Source organism: Pleurodeles waltl, chromosome 9 (assembly GCF_031143425.1).
Source record: "Pleurodeles waltl isolate 20211129_DDA chromosome 9, aPleWal1.hap1.20221129, whole genome shotgun sequence".
NCBI classification, from domain to species: domain Eukaryota; kingdom Metazoa; phylum Chordata; class Amphibia; order Caudata; family Salamandridae; genus Pleurodeles; species Pleurodeles waltl.
Genome location: NC_090448.1, coordinates 1,080,592,599 through 1,080,609,014, shown reverse-complemented (window position 1 = coordinate 1,080,609,014; position 16,416 = coordinate 1,080,592,599). Strand labels below are relative to the sequence as shown.

At 42.4% G+C, this 16,416-nt stretch overlaps 1 protein-coding gene across 7 annotated transcripts in view; it reads left to right on the top strand.

The window, feature by feature from the left end:
• PTGR2 (prostaglandin reductase 2) overlaps positions 1 to 7,969 on the top strand; it is a 249,852-nt gene extending 241,883 nt beyond the window's left edge. For all 7 annotated transcript variants that reach the window (XM_069208743.1, XM_069208741.1, XM_069208737.1 and 4 more), the window contains 2 exons: positions 1,429 to 1,468; positions 7,714 to 7,969. In XM_069208743.1, the coding sequence (XP_069064844.1) occupies positions 1,429 to 1,468; positions 7,714 to 7,778 (105 nt within the window). In that variant the 3' untranslated portion in view covers positions 7,779 to 7,969. The remainder of the gene's footprint in view (positions 1 to 1,428; positions 1,469 to 7,713) is intronic.
• The last annotated feature ends 8,447 nt before the right edge of the window (positions 7,970 to 16,416 follow it).

Here is a 16,416-nt window from a genome sequence, read left to right as displayed (position 1 = left end):
TCTAACTTTCATGTCTATCAAAAGGAATCCCATGTGAAGAAGGAAATGTTACTTACTTGTAATCCTAATTCTTCACCATTGTATGCCTGCTGAATTTATAAAAGCCCCACCCATCCCTCTGCTTTCAGGGCCACAGATATTAAACAGTTCAAGGAATGTAAATGTCTTATTTTTGCTGCTTTGAAAAACAGAATGCCTGTCATCCTGTTTGGCATGATTTGATAGTGCAGCTTCTACTGAAGCACTCGGGTCAGCTTTCACTATGTATGCAGTGGCGGCTCCTCCGCCTGCCCACCACCCCTGCAAGCAGCAGCAGCTCCAAACATTTTACTACAAAATGATAATAAACTATGTGTATTATCATGTTATAGTAGAAGGGGTGGGCATTGGGGATGGCAGCCATGGAGGGCAGTGCACAGAGCACTCCCCTCAGTGTACATGTATGTTTGGCTAGCCGTCTCTGGCCGGCCAAACACACATGCGCACTGTGCTCTCTCCAGCCTGGCACTGCATTGCTCTGAGCAGCATCAGGATCAGCCAAAGAGCACGCTAGGAGCCTGTGCCTGCCTGCTGAGGAGAGAGAGGGGGGGCGGAGCAGAGGTAATTATAATTTTTGTTTTTTTTGTTTTATTAATATTCCACCTCCCATTTCTCCCACCCACTCCCCCTTTGCGCTGCCCCGACCCTGTAACACCAGTGAGCCATGACTGTATGTACTTGCTGTACAATTTCACCTGCGCAAATGCCATCACCTTTGTTTCCTGCCTCCATATTTGTCTATTTTTATCCATAAGGAATATATTTGCCTTGCAGAGCCACCCTTCCCTTACAACCCCACAAATGTTGGAGGTGTTCTCTTTCCAACCATAAAACAGGTTTTCTCCTGCTATTGGAAGAACAAGAAGGAGACAGAAAAGAGTATCACAATACCCACAATCTTTTCCGTTTCTCGGTGTTCTTAAACCTTACTCAGACAAATCACGTGAGATTTGCCATCACTAGCGAAATTTACTAATGCACGATATTACTTCATTGCGTGGTTATATTGTAGCAAAGTCATCTTTTTGAATACCCGAATCTTTTGTGTTTGTAAGTAAGTCATACATGCACAAATGGCCAAGTGAATTGGTGAGTAAACGGCAAAATATAAAATAGATTATTTAAGGCTGAAAATACTCATGTGCAAGCAAAGTTTATGGAAGCTGATCTCGCTGAGCATGGCAGCGGTGCGAATTAGAAAATAATTGCACATGTACTATGTGTTTTTTTTTTTTTTTTTTAAATGCATTTTTCTTTTTTTTTGTAAAATGCATTCAAGAATATCTTAAATAAATGCAAGCCGCCTCTTTTCTCCATCACTAAAGTAAGTTAGCACAGTTGACCCTCTGCTTGCACGCAAAATAATCAAATTCTTTATTGATCTGGCAGGTACGAGAGACGGTGGTTAAAGGTCTAGAAAACACTGGAGGTAAGAGTTGTTCTGCTGTTTTTTCTTTTGGTATAGGGAGATTTGCCTTGAAACCCAGGCATAGTTTTGTCTTGTATTAAAAAAGAACTACCCTATAACCTACTGAAATTTAAATTTGTAGGCTGAAACTGTTAGATGTGCAAGTCTAATATAGCTGTCCTTTGGGAGTTGCATTCCTGTCTGTAATTCTGAAGTTCCAAACATCGATTGTCATGTGAGAGCAGACTTTCTAAAAACGCTTCTAAAAAGCTTAATGTACTGTGAAAACAGGGTCAGCTTTAGCGCTGGTGGCGCCCAGTACGACAGACTTTTTTGGCGCCACCCACCCCATGACCACCTCCTCGGATTTCTTCACTACCACCCAGCAAATGTACCCTTCATCTCTCCCTGGCCCCCCTTTCACATGCATTCATTTGTTTTAAGTGCTTGTGAAGGCTGGCTTTACAACTCCACTCAGCTATCCACATAAAATATAGTTCTGTTCTTTACAGCAGGCATATTAACCCTGTACGCCACTTTATGGCAAGTCAAAGCTGTGCTAGACAAAACTCCCATCTCTCTCCCTGGCAGGAACATTAATCAAAAGAGGTATCTTGACATTTTAATTGCTTCCTGAAGGCTGGACACAAAAGGAACTTTTCAGCAGATGCTTTTAAATGGCAAGTTTGTAAGTTATTGTGCCCCCCCCTAAATCGCCACTGCCCCCCCCCCCCCCCAGGTCAAAGTCCCCTAATTCAGGTCAGTGCCCTGTGTGAAAATCATCAGTGTCGCACTGCATGAATAGTGTAGTGCCGTATTTTCAAAGCAGCATGCACTGAGGGTGTCATTGGCGACTCATAGGCAAATAATGCTGCGCTTGTGTGAATATTAAACAGTATTTATTGATGCGTGAATGTACTCAGGCAGAATAGTTGATAACAAGCATTAGTTTCTGTGATTTATGTATTCTAGTCTGCCCTGTAGAAATTATTCTCATGCAGACAACAGCCCCAGATTAAAACATGCAGGTTTACAAACATTTTGAGCTAGGTTTGCATCACAAAAGTGACACAAAGCTCTGCATTTGTTTTTTATGTAACTTGTTTTGCACAATAAAGTTGCCTGAAAGTAATGCAAAGCAGTGCAAAGCGCTGCATTGTGTTATTCTGCATTAAGGGGGCTTTCCATAGGTGGTACATGGGAGTTCCCATGCCCCACCCATGTTTTTTGACACAAAACCCTAACTTCTAACAATGGTAGACAGGTTTTACACCAAAAAATGATGCCATCTGAAAGCAGGCATTAAAAGGAGAACTCCTTTTGTTTCTCCTATCTGTTCCCACTATGCATGTCTGTTACACTGTACAGCGCACATCCAATGTGAGAAAAGTTTTAAACTTAGTCTGAGCATAATATTTTTTTAACTGGAAGGCTATCGTTCCAGTACAGAATCTATGCAAGACTTACACAGACACTTAACCTGAATTACTTTCTACATGTGGCAGATTCATGTGAGGTGCGTCTGCATGCGAAAGTTGATCGACTGTTGCTTAGCATCACATGGCTTCTTTTTGCATTTCATGAGTGCCCAGGCAAACGTTTTAGTAAATCGGAGCCTTAGTTTCTGAATTTAGCTCTACATATTGGAAGAGAATGATACCCATAAAATGAAGAGGATTCGTTGTTATAGACGTTCAACCACAATGGAAATATTTTTTGTATAATTACTTTGCATGGGCAACTTTATTCTGGGCCAGTCACCAAGCTTAAACTTTGTTGTTTACATACTAATTTTTAGGACCACAGCCCATTTGCTTCAGATTGTGCTACCACATCTCTCTAGCAGTTTACTTGTTTGCTTGAGCTTTACCCTTTGTTATTAAGTGGTTCTTGGGAACTGACACATACATTAAAAGTACCTTCATACCTATTAGTTCAATTTGTTTATTTATATGCCTTAATTTTTTTATGTAAAGAAAAGACAGTAGTCCAGTCTTTGGTCATTTGAAGGCCGGACAATGGTAATGCTTTTTACTTAGGAGTGGCGCAGACCCGGTTGATGAGACTCCTGCGGGTACAAAATGCATCAGCATGTCTACTCCTGAATATCCCTAGGTGGTCATCTCTGGGATCGGCTTGGTCAAAATTGCAGTGGCTGCCTCTCAAAACACAACTTACTTTTAAAGCTATGTGCCTCTGTCACAGGATCCTGAGAAATAAAGTGTCCTCGCTACTTGCATCCTTTCTTCAAGCCTCACGTTCCTGCGAGGAACCTAAGATCTTCCGGTTCTTTTCTAGCAGTGGTGCCCATAGTTAAAAAGGCATGGATTAGAGGCTGTTCGTTCAGCTTCCTAGCCGCAAAGGAACTCCTCACCCCTAAAAACCTGGCTGTTTAGGTCAGTTCAGTAGGCCAGCTACTCTGTCATAGGTTTCTCTGCTTCAGGCTCTTGACTCATTCTCACCTAGCTCTGGAACACTTTGGTCGGAGTAGCCATGCACTTTTATAAAATTATTATTATTATTGTTATTATGTATTTACTACACTGCAAGGGCTATGGGTGCTTTACACAAAAGAGGTGAACAATGGAAAATAAGCCAATCCTTAAATAGCAACTCATAAAAAAGGGAGGGAAATATGTTATTGGAATACAAGATGAAAGGGTTTGATGGGGAGAATGCAGTGCCATGAGAATGTGAAAATGTAACCATTAAATGCCCTAATCGTGAGTCGGGTGGAGCAGAGTGCTGTAATGATGCAACCATTATGTCATCTTCTTGCAAGTGGAGATGATCCAATCAGTCTTTCAGGAATCTGTGGAAGAGTAAAGGTAGTTGATTCGCTTAAGTATTAATATCAAGAGACAATAAGCTCCAGATTGAGACTGCTTAGTCTATGGTTGACTATTTCTTCTACACACTGGTATGACATATATGGATTCATGCAACTACGTCCATGAAATCCAGGATCACTTTAACCATTCTTTTTTGGTAGAATATCCTGAAAATTATGTTGCAGGTACTTGGGTAAAGTTTCTAACCCAACAGCTCCCCGGAGAAAATAGGGGAAGGCAGGTTTGATTGGCATCAGTTTTCGATGCTACACAATGCTTTTGCTTGAGGGATTAGAGGGAAAATGAGAGACAGGTAGTTGGTGTTTCAATACTAAATGAATTGGATCACAGACTCCCCTCTTCCCTCATGTGCAGATCATTACGTACATACAAGCGAAAAAAGAACATGGGTGGAACATCTCTGTTCAAGCAGCCAAACTATGGAACTCTCTACCCACAAACATAAGATCCACAGAAAACCATATCCACTTTAGAAGATTACCCAAGGTCTGGCTCTTTGCCACATGACCACTATTCTCACAACTCAAGAATGTACCACCACAGTATACTCAGACATGAAAAGTATACTTCTCACACTATGGACAAGAGCTGTTGTTATACAACTATTCCTCCTGTTATAGGCAGATACCTTTATGTTAGTAGAAAATTATATTTTACACCAGTAGATACATGTCTATATAATAGTGTGTCAAAATTCCAGCATCTACGAACATATAAGTGTATAAAAAAGAGGCCTATACCTGCTACTAATAGCTACAATAAGTGGTATGTGTATATTTATGTATTTAAGTTAATTACTGTTGTTTGGAACCATAAAAAAGTACCATAAAATGAATGTGGACATCAGACCATGTAAATATTGCCACTTCAATGTACATATGGTTCTTTATATATTGGTGTTTAATCAAGCACACAAAACCTTATCAAGAATCGTGTGTGTGTGTATATGTGTGTGTTTGTGAGTTGTGCTCGTGAGTACTTGTCAGCTGGGTGGCAGGAGGGGTAAAGGTTTGAGAAGGATGTTTGGGAGTTTATAGTAGTCAGTATCAGGATGAGTCAGAGGGAGGAGAGATGGGAAGTATGGATATATATATATATATATATACATACATACATACATATAACTGAAAAAAACATCAACAAATGTGCTTACCAACTTTGCAAGAGTTATCCTTAAATTCAACAATTTTATCTTCAATGGTAAACACTATCTGCAGATACAAGGGACTTCCATGGGTACTCGGATAGCTCCTTCCTGTGCAAATATCTTCATGGGCAAACTGGAGGACTATATACTTGTGAGTTCTAGCATCAAACCACTAGTATGGCTATGATACATTGCTGACATATTTATAATATGGAATGCAGAAAGCAGAACATTGAAGTAATTTACAGCTTTTATCAACAGTATCCATCCTACCATCAAATTCACCGGCTGCAATACTAAACAGAAATGTCATCTCCCTTTTCTGGATGTGTTACTCACCATTCATGAACAAAAAATTATAACTGATCTCTACCACAAGCCTACAGATGCTCATCTGTATCTAAACTGGACTTCATGTCACACACGCCACACTAAACTCAGCATCATCTACAGCCAAGCACTCTGAATAAGACGCATCTGCAGCAATGAAGACACCTGTAAAGACCATCTACAGGAGCTTGCTACATTATTTAAAAAGCGAGGCTATCCTCTGCATATCATTCTGCAACAAATGGACAAGTCTGTGCAGTTACCCAGGGAAGCACTTATTTGGAATACCAACAGAAGAAACAGAAGTGACAGAATCCCATTTGTGGTTGACTGTCATCCATCAGCTCCCAACTACAGAAATATAATGCAAACAGCTTTTCTCTTGCTATCCACTTGTGAAAAATTGCAAAAGCTTTTTACAAAACCGCCAGTCATTGCTTACTGCAGAGCTCCCAATTTATGATCACTTACTGTGAGAGCTGAACTTAAGCAAGCTGTAACAAATGCAGGAGTTTATTGCTGTGCTTGTAAAAGGTGCATCACATGTGAATGCCTTTTACAAACATCATCAGTAACTAGCTCTGTTACAAGAAGGACATATGGAATAAGACAGTATCTTACATGTCGCTCAACATGCATTATTTATGTGATTCATTACCATAGTCAAAACTGTAAAAAAACAATATTTAGGCCAAACGATGAATTACCTCCATACACGATTCAGGAACCACAAATCAGCAATAATTAACAAGAAACTTGACCAGCCTGTAGCCAATCATTTTAACCTTGTGGACCATTTTCTAATAGATGTGAAGATTTTCCCTGTGGAACATGTCTTAGAGGAAGAACTACTGGACATCTGAGAAAACATCTGGATGTACCATTTAAAATCACTGCATCCAGATGGACGGAACGTCACTGACAATACCACTTGATTTCTGCATATCTGAAGAGTTCTCAGGACTGCATTGATTCCACATTCCAATCGGAATCTTCACTCCTGATGCTTTTTGAAAATCCAGCAGTGTCAGCTGTGCAGCCAATGAGCAAACCATCTTGTACTGCCTGAGGAAGGTGGAAACGTTGTAGTGGAAATATATTTTTGTTCATTGGTGAGGCCATCTGTTTGAGTCACTTCCTTTATTTATTTATATGTTTATAAAAAAATATATATATGTATATATATATTTTTTTTTTTTGCCCTTTGTCCTTCCTATCCCTCTGACTCATCCCAAACCTTTCTGTTATGAACTTGAAAAGTGCCTTGAGTCCTGAGCATGGAACAAATTACTTACGCTCATGTCCCTGAAACCCACAGTGCACTATGACAGACTCCACCTCAGATTGTCTGCATTTTGTTCTCCATCGAGAATGTTTCTGAGTTCACAGTGTAGCTGAATCAGTTGAATTCCTTCAGCTGTCCTGTATCTGGGGAGGATGGAGGGCACATACGAATCTCCTAAACTGCAAGCTAAAACCCAGTTCTTGCAGGTAGGCATTACATTCTGTTTACAGCTTGTGATTATGTAGGTCAAGTGCATTGAATCAAAGTAGTGGAACATCCCTATAAAGCAGTGACTTTCAGGAAGTGTTTTAGTACTGTCTTCCCAACATACACTTCCTTTCATGCTTGTATATAGACTCAGTATGGCCTTCGTAATTGTGAACTGATGACTTTGTGGCTGTTTTGCAATCACTGCCTAAGTAGGCCTTTGTGAGCCATAAGGATGCTATGGAGTATGCGCTTAGCTTCAGCCAAACAAACCTGAATACCTTTAACGATCCATCCTAAAACAGCAGTAAAGGTCGGTGAGTCTTTCTAATGGTGCATGCACACTCTACATAGAATAGGTTCTTATTTCACATCTAGTGAGTGCACAGTGTTGTTGTCCGGTATTTGTATGTAATAATTAACTATCTTGTTTTAATTTTTTCAGCTGCTTTTCTATCAATGATGAAGGGTGGCAACATCGGCAAACAGATTGTACAAGTTTCTGAATAAAGGTCTGTCAGTTTTGTTGGATAAAATGAAGCAAAACACCCCTTTTTCATTCAAAACATGGACGTTTCCTGCACCACATTTGGAGCTAAAAGACAGTGCTCTCATAAGGAAGTTCCTGGAAGTGACAACTGCATTTCTATATCGGTGTATTTACAACATTTCAAGTTCAGTAAAGTTGAATGTAAACCCGTTGCAGGTGTATGATTTATATCTGAATCCTAGAAGAGGAGCTGGGTAACCCTGGTTCTCTGCAAGCAGTAAGTGGTTTGGGTTCTAAGGACGGTAGTTTTTGTTTCTGATTCTGTTAGGAAGCCAGCATGCAAAGCGCATCCTAAACGAGACGATGAATCCCTGTCAAGGGAATAAATGTTTAGCATAGCAGTCCAATTGAAAATTGCGATGCAGAAAATACCAAGGTAAGGAATGTAAAGGTTAAACATTTGGTAAAATTAATTAACATAAAAATCGTATTTAAGAAATATTCAGTAGAAATACACACTTATATTGTAAAAGGTTTATAAATTGCCTCTCCACCCCCCACAATCGGGCTGTATTTGTAGTATCCTGAAAAATAAGGACAAGCTTTGCAGATCAGATTCCAGAAAGTATCTTATGTCGATTTATTTTCACAAGAATTTTCCCAAAGCTTGTTAGTCAAAAGTGTGTTTTGATTGTGCTTTGTTCCTGTCCGTACCTCAATATTTAATAAAGGTTGTTTTTCTCCCATAGAAAATAATTGACAGATTTCCACGTTTTAGGAGTTAGATTAAAAGTGTTGGCTAATGATTATACCATATAGGTACATTTTTAGTATGATACCTACAGTTTAGGAAAAGTGTGGAATCAGCTTAGTACTAACAATCATCGTGCAGTCTGCAACCCTTTCTTCCCCTTTCCATGCAAATTCGAACTATTCAGTGGTCTGATGGAATATGAAAGTCACTTTGATAATTCAGGTTCTGCATTCCGAGGTTCTTTTTTCTTTAAAAAAGCGCTCAATATTTGCATTGTAAAGCTATAGGAACTGGTCATACTAACGCTTCATGGCATCTGCAGAATAATGATATGTCAGAGTATTCTCAAGTCATACTCAATAGAAGTGATCAGTGGCACCAAGTGGATTACATTGGGCGTCAGATGGGCATGTAGAGCGATGAGTATTAATATGATGCCTGGTACGCAAGTGCAAATGTCCATCCAGATCCACAGAGATTAGTAAAAGTCCAAATGTTCGTTTCACTTTGGTGTTAAAGACTAATGTAGAAGAGTTTTTGGAGAGTCCTCCATTTCATTACAGAATGCAAAGTATTTAGGATATATATCTGTAGTGGAGGGAGAGGTACAGTGTACAAGTAATTGGCAAATCACCTTTTTGCTAACAATATAATAAGACCTAGACCTTTGATGATTTTATTAATAAATACTAGCTACGAAACTAGCAAAACCTATTTTAGGGGAAGGGAGATCAGGTTGCCAACAAAGTGGTCTACTGCAAACCAGTATGTTTGTATTGAGGGACATACATATTTATTTTTATAGCACAGAGAGGAAGCTTTAGTTTGTGTGTACTATGGGCTGTTCCTTGGTCATCTGCTGTTGGTTTGCAAAGATTTCATTTCCATAACTACTGCACATCCAACTGTTGGTAGTGCTAGTTTCCATAGATATCAAATATCAACCAGATATTAGGCCAGTGGTTAACGTTTAGGCTAAACAAAAACACTGAAATCCTTCAGTTATGGTGTAATAAACTAAATATTACTTGTGCCTCCATCATGCACTGCTTGTGACCTCACATATTATATCACTCATGACATTTGCCCTCAAAACTGGTGCACTGCACAGTGTCGTCTTAGGTCATCAAAGATTTCTGACCCTCCTTAGTCCTGATTACTTTCCATAGTTGTTTTTGGACGTCAGAGCAGTCAAGGGGGAAACTGTGGTCCATATTTTGCCACAAAGTTCTTGTAGTATCCAGTGACGTCAAGAAAAGCTCTTTCCTGGATCTTAGTTACGTGACCTTCCTAATTCAGTACTGCTTGCTCTTTTGCCTCTGAAGGGTAAAATATTTTCAATCGCCACACTGTATCTGAGATGGACCACAAAGAGCTGCCCCACTGTGCACTTTGCTGTCTTAATGGACAACTTGGCTCCCTGCATCTTTGTTAACTCCTGCTCTAGGTGATTCATGTTGTCCACTGGCCCTCCCATAAACCGCTAAATATACCAGTATCATCCAGGTAAGCCACGCAGAACTTTGCCAGTCCAAACACACATAGTTGACCAGGAACTGGAAAACGGCAGGAAGATTGTTTAACCCACAGGACATACCTATCCTTAAAGTGATTGAGGCCTTTAGGGGGTAGAAAAAAATCCAGGGAAGAAATGTTTGATATTATAGTCTTAGAGCAATACCTGGATGCATTACCATCTGCTACTCGCAACTGGGTACGGCAACATCCCGGTCTCACAAATGAAACGGCTGTGGATCTAGCCTGTGCTTATCGTAGGGGTCCGGACTTCAGTGCTACCGGAAGAAGAGCTCCTCCCCCTCCTATCCGACCAGGTGTATCTAGAACTGTCACCCATCGACCGGTGGCGATCCATGGCCCTGACCGCACTCAACCTATGGGCCCGGTCGTTTCCGGATACCCCGGCACCGGTCCTCAATGTTACAACTGCTCTGAATGGGGCCACATTGCCAGGTATTGCCCTCAAAGAAAAGACGCAGAAGAACCCATGGAGATAGGTCTGACAAAAGGGAGAGTATTTTGGACCGGAGGTGAAAAACCCAAATATACCCTCCTCATCCTTGTCAATGGTAAAGAAAGAATAGCTCTAATTGATTCAGGTTGCAGCTAGAGTGTTATAAGAGAGAATCTGGTATTACCAGGCCAGGCCAGGAAGATCTGGAAACTCAAGTCCTCATCGCCTGTGTACACGGTGATCGACAATACTACCCCCTTGCCACTATATGGTTGAGATGGAGTGACCGAACTGAGAAGTTACAGATCGGGGTACTCTCTAAGTTCGAGGAAGACATTATACTAGGGACCGACTATGAGGGTTTTCCTTCTTTATTAGAAAAGGCTGGACAAGAGCACTTGTTTAGGGACTGGTGGAAAGAGGCGCCCAGTGGGGTAGTTATAGAGGACCTCAAACCCGTACGGAATACCCTCAGTAGGAGACAAAAAAGGGAGCAAAGGCGTTCTTATGGGCAGAATATCTCCTCCCCAGATAAACTTATAAACGCTGGAAAGGTTTGCACGGTCACAGGGGACTTCCGACGGAGTCAGAATGAAGTCCCCACGTTGAAGCATGAATGGCAACAGGCAGCATCCGGGGCAGCACAAGGGGTAGGTCCCAGATTCCTGATCCAAAATAATCTATTGTATAGGAAACCCACCAACTCAAGAGGAAATGCCCTTCAATTAGTGGTCCCCAGAAGCCACCGCCAACAGGTGTTACAGTTAGCACATGGGGATAATGGAGAAGGCCACCTAGGAAGAGAGAAAACAGAGGAAGCCGTACATAGACGGTTCTATTGGCCGGGGGTTTATGGAGAGGTTCGTAGACATTGTTCAGAGTGTACAAAATGCCAGCTATACAATCCCTCTAATACAAGACCTGTTCCCTTACAACCACTTCCAGTTATCGATATTCCCTTTACCAGAGTTGGAATGGATATCATTGGTCCTCTCACCCCTTCTACCCGAGGTAGGCAATATGTATTAGTATTAGTGGATTATGCCACGAGATATCCAGAAGCCATTGCCCTCCCCAGTATGCATACGAAAGTGGTTGCCCAGGCAATGATAGAGTTTTTCTCAAGGGTGGAATTCCCGAATGAAATATTAACGGATCAGGGGACTCCTTTTATGTCCAGACTGATGGCTGAGGTTTGTCGATTGCTAGGGGTGAAACAAATCCGTACTTCAGTATACCACCCCCAAACAGACGGACTAGAGGAAAGATACAACAAAACCATTAAGTCTCTCTTACGGAAAAGTATATCTGAGGCAGGTAAAGATTGGGAAAAGAAACTTCCTCTGGTTCTATACGCTATCCGTACCCACATGCAATCCTCTTTAGGTCATAGCCCTTTTGAAATGTTGTTCGCCCGACAACCTCGTACGTTGCTAGATATGTTATCAGAACAATGGGAAGACACCGAAGAAAAGGTCAAAGATTTGTTAACATACAGCCGAAATTTGCGAGAAAACCTCCATACCGTATGGGAAGAAGCCCACACTGCTTTGCGTGAAGCCCAGCATAAGCTGAAGCAGATATGACACCCACAGTGCTGTTCGATCATTAGCAGTAGGAGATAAAGCATTGGTCTTACTCCCTAGCACTGAAAACAAATTATTTGATAGATGGCAGGGTCCCTTTGAAGTAAGTGCCCAAATAAACCCAACCACTTATAGGTTAGCCATGCCCCAAAATGGCGGAAGAGAACAGATATATCATATCAACCTTCTTAAGAAATGGGTAGAACCCACTGGTGGACAAACCATCCATTATGTCACCTCCGATGTAAATGAGGACATTCCGTATCCAATACTTTCACCCCACAATGTATCCAACCCAGGAAAGCCCTGGATCAAACCTAACCTTACACGGCCGTACCTAAGCCAGTTACATCACTTGGTGACCCAAAACCAAATGTATTTTCTAAATATCCGGGAAGAACCTCCTTGATCCAGCATCCCATTCGCCTCAAAGAAAATACGGTATCCCGACAGAGACCTTACCGTATCCCTGAAGCCAAACAGAAAATTATAGAAAATGAAGTCCAAGCCATGTTAGCAGCCGGTATTATAGAGCCCTCAACCAGCCCTTGGTGCTCGCCGGTCGTATTAGTTCACAAACCTGACGGCAGCACCCGATTTTGTGTTTATTATAGGGGTGTCAATAATTTAACATACTTTGATGCCTATCCTATGCCTAGAATTGACGAGCTGGTTGAAAGATTAGGTCAAGCCAGATATCTAACCACGCTAGACGTCACGAAGGGATATTGGCAAATACCCTTGAGGGAGGAGGATAAAGAAAAAATAGCCTTTGCCACCCCTTCGGGCTTATACCACTTCACTGTCCTACCGTTTGGGCTGCACGGGGCCCCCTGCCACCTTCCAAAGACTCATGGATGAAATTTTACGACAATACAGGCAGTATGCAGCAGCCTATCTTGATGACATCGTTATCTATAGCAAAACGTGGGCGGAACATATGTCCCACCTAGAGGCCGTTTTAGGTGCCCTTAGGAAAGCTCAGTTAACCGCCAATACAGAGAAATGTCGGCTGGGACAAACTAGTATTAAATACCTGGGCTACATTGTCGGAGGTGGTAAAATAAGGCCCCAAGTAGAGAAACTAGAGCCTATTTCCCAGATGTCCTATCTGAAGATAAAAAAAAGATATCAGGGCGTTTTTGGGGCTTGTTGGCTATTACAGACGCTTTATTCCCCATTTTTCCACGATCGCTGAACCCCTTTCTAACATGTTGCGAAAGACGTGTCCCAATACTCTTAGTCCTCCTTCAGTCTCCGAGTTGGGTAGCTTTGACAAACTCAAGCCCACTCTCCCTTCTGCACCAGTCCTCTGTTGTCCTAATTTTGATAAACCTTTTGTACTATTGACTGACGCCTCTGAGGTGGGCCTTGGGGCTGTGCTATCGCAACCGCAGGAAGATGGTTCTCTCCACCCCCTTTTGTACATCAGCCTGAAACTTCTTCTGCGTGAACGACATTATCTGGCTATGTAGAAGGAGTGTTTGGCCATTAAGTGGGCTATTGAATCACTTAGATATTATCTATCTGGCAGAACATTTACCCTGGTTACCGATCATGCTCCTCTCACCTGGATCGCCCATAATAAGGACACCAATTCCCGTGTTCTGCGCTGGTTCCTTTCCTTACAACCTTTTTCGTTTCAGATCCGGCATCTCCCGGGTAGCCAAATGGTGACTGCGGATTTTCTGTCCCAGTATCCTGCCTCTCAGTGTCTCGACAGGCCACTCTCTAGGGGGAGTGTTTGTGACAGGCTGACTTGCGATCACCCGCACACATCCAGGACCTGTGCTGACTCTGCCCCTTGTGATCGTTGCCCGACCCGCCTCTCGTCCCGTGATTGGTGGGATGGTCAGGAATGGCGGCCGCTGACAGGTCAAAACTGCCTCTGGCAGCACTCGCGGACGTCGATGGTTTGAAGGAAGCGAACGAACGACCACAGGAGGAGGAGGAAATCCCTCAACCCCAAGAGGAGAAGGAAATCGTGCATCCGCAGGACGAAGGAGAGGGAGAGTGGTGGTGCCTCAAGACCCTGACACAGCAACTCCCCACTGCAGCTCGAAAACCCAACCAGAGGCATCTGACAGGTTCCGCTGAGACAGGCAACCGGAAGGACGAAATGCTATCGCCCGCCACGCTTCTGGAGAAGAGTGGCAACCCCAGGTGCGTGGGATCACATACCTGTGAGAAAACGAGAGAGAGAAAGAGAGAGAGCGAGAGAGAACTGTATGGGGGAAAAGGAGGTGAAGGAAGGAAGGCAATAACGGGGGAAAAAGGAACAAAAACGATCACGGGAAAGAGGGGGGGGGGAATATAACCGACACACCACCAATTGAGCACCCAAAAGCACTTTTGTTTAGACAATGGCACTTTAACTGCACTGCACCTAAAAACCGTAGAGGCACAAAGAGAAGGGAAAGAGACACTAAGCACTGTAAGAAGATCACAAGAACCATTCCAGGACAAGCGCAGAGGAGAGGCAGCAAGCAGAAGAGAGACAGAGATAACATAGCCTTTGTTCAGAAGGAGAAAGACAGGAAGAGAATAGAAAAGATAAAAGAAAGATCAAAACCCAAAAGCGACCTAACCACTTACCATATTTCCTCTGTTCTCTTCACATGTAATTCCCGGGGACACCTGTACGCCAAGGAAACAAAAGAGAAAGACGAGCGAAAAACTACCACAACAAGAAAACCACCAGTTCGCCCAACGCCCAAAGAAGAAAACCTTAAAACATACCTGCACCGTACCTCACCAAATACCATCTTACTCTAATAAAGCACTGGTACACTGGAACAACGCGTTTGAGTATTCCTTCCACACGGGAACCGGTCACAGGCATCAACAAAGGGTTTGCGGTGCTAAAATCACAATTTTCCCAGCTTTCAGGAACAGGCAGACTTGAATCAGAAAACCACATTATTCAACACAATTTTGGCATTTTACTGGGGCATACCCCATTTTCAAAAGATTTTGTGCTTTCAGCCTCCTTCCAGTTAGTGACAGAAACCAGTGCTGGATCTCGGACAGCTAAACATGACTGAAAAGTATACAAAATTGTGAATTTAGCAAGGGGTCATTTGTGTAGATCCTTCAAGGTTTTCCTACAGAAAGTAACAGCTAAGAAAAAAATATATTGAAATTGAGGTGAAAAAAGAGCCATTTCCAGACATGTTATCTTCTATAACTTTTTCCAGCTATGGCAGATTTTTTAAAGCAATATACTGTTACGTCTGCTGGACTCTTCTGGTTGGGGGGGATATATAGGGCTTGTAGGTTCATCAAGAACCTTAGGTACCCAAAGCCAGTAAATGAGCTGCACCTTGTAATGGGTTTTCATTGTATACCAGGTATCAAGGAAACCTTTGTATTTCCAAAATGGCCACAAGATAAGGTGTTGAGAAGCAGTTGTTATTTGCACATCTCTGAATTCCGGGGTCCCTGTAGGAGGCTGGCTTGGCTTATAGTGGGTACCTTGTGGTACTTACACCTTGTGCCAGGTCCGGTTATCCCTTATTAGTAGATTAGAGGTGTTCTAGCAGCTTAGGCTGATAGAGGTAGCTATAGCAGAGCAGCTTAGGCTGAACTAGGAGACATGCAAAGCTCCTACTATACCACTTATATCACTTAGCACTATATCATAAGAAACACAATACTCAGAGTTACTAAAAATAAAGGTACTTTATTTTAGTGACAATATGCCAAAGGTATCTCAGAGGATATACTCCCTTAGGAGGTAAGTAATATACACAAAATATACACACAAACCAAAATCAGGTAAGTAAACAGTTAGAAAAGTAGTGCAAACACTGTAGAACACAATAGAATGTAATAGGAGACAATAGGCCTAGGGGAACACAAACCATATACTCCAAAAGTGGAATGTGAACCACGAATGGACCCCAGGCCTAGTGTAGTGTGTAGAGGATCACTGGGAGTGTAAGAAAACACTAAGGGTGTCCATGATACCCCCACCCCAAGACCCTGAAAAGTAGGAGTAAAGTTACCCTACTACCCCAGAGAGACAGTAAAGTCGAGATAGGGGATTCTGCAAGGACAACAACCGACTGCAAAGCACTGAAGTTGGATTCCTGGACCTGAGGACCTGCAAAGGAAGGGGACCAAGTCCAAGAGTCCTGCAAGTGTCCAGGGGGGGCAGGAGCCCACTAAACCCCGGATGAAGGTGCAAAAGGCTGCGTCTGGGTGGAAGAAGCCAAAGATTCTGCATCAACAGGAGATTTCTTCTTGGCTTCCAGTGCAGGGTGAAGGCAGACAGCCCTCAGAGCATGCACCACCAGGAAACAATTGAGAAAGGCAGCAGGATGAGGCGCTACAATGTTGCTGGT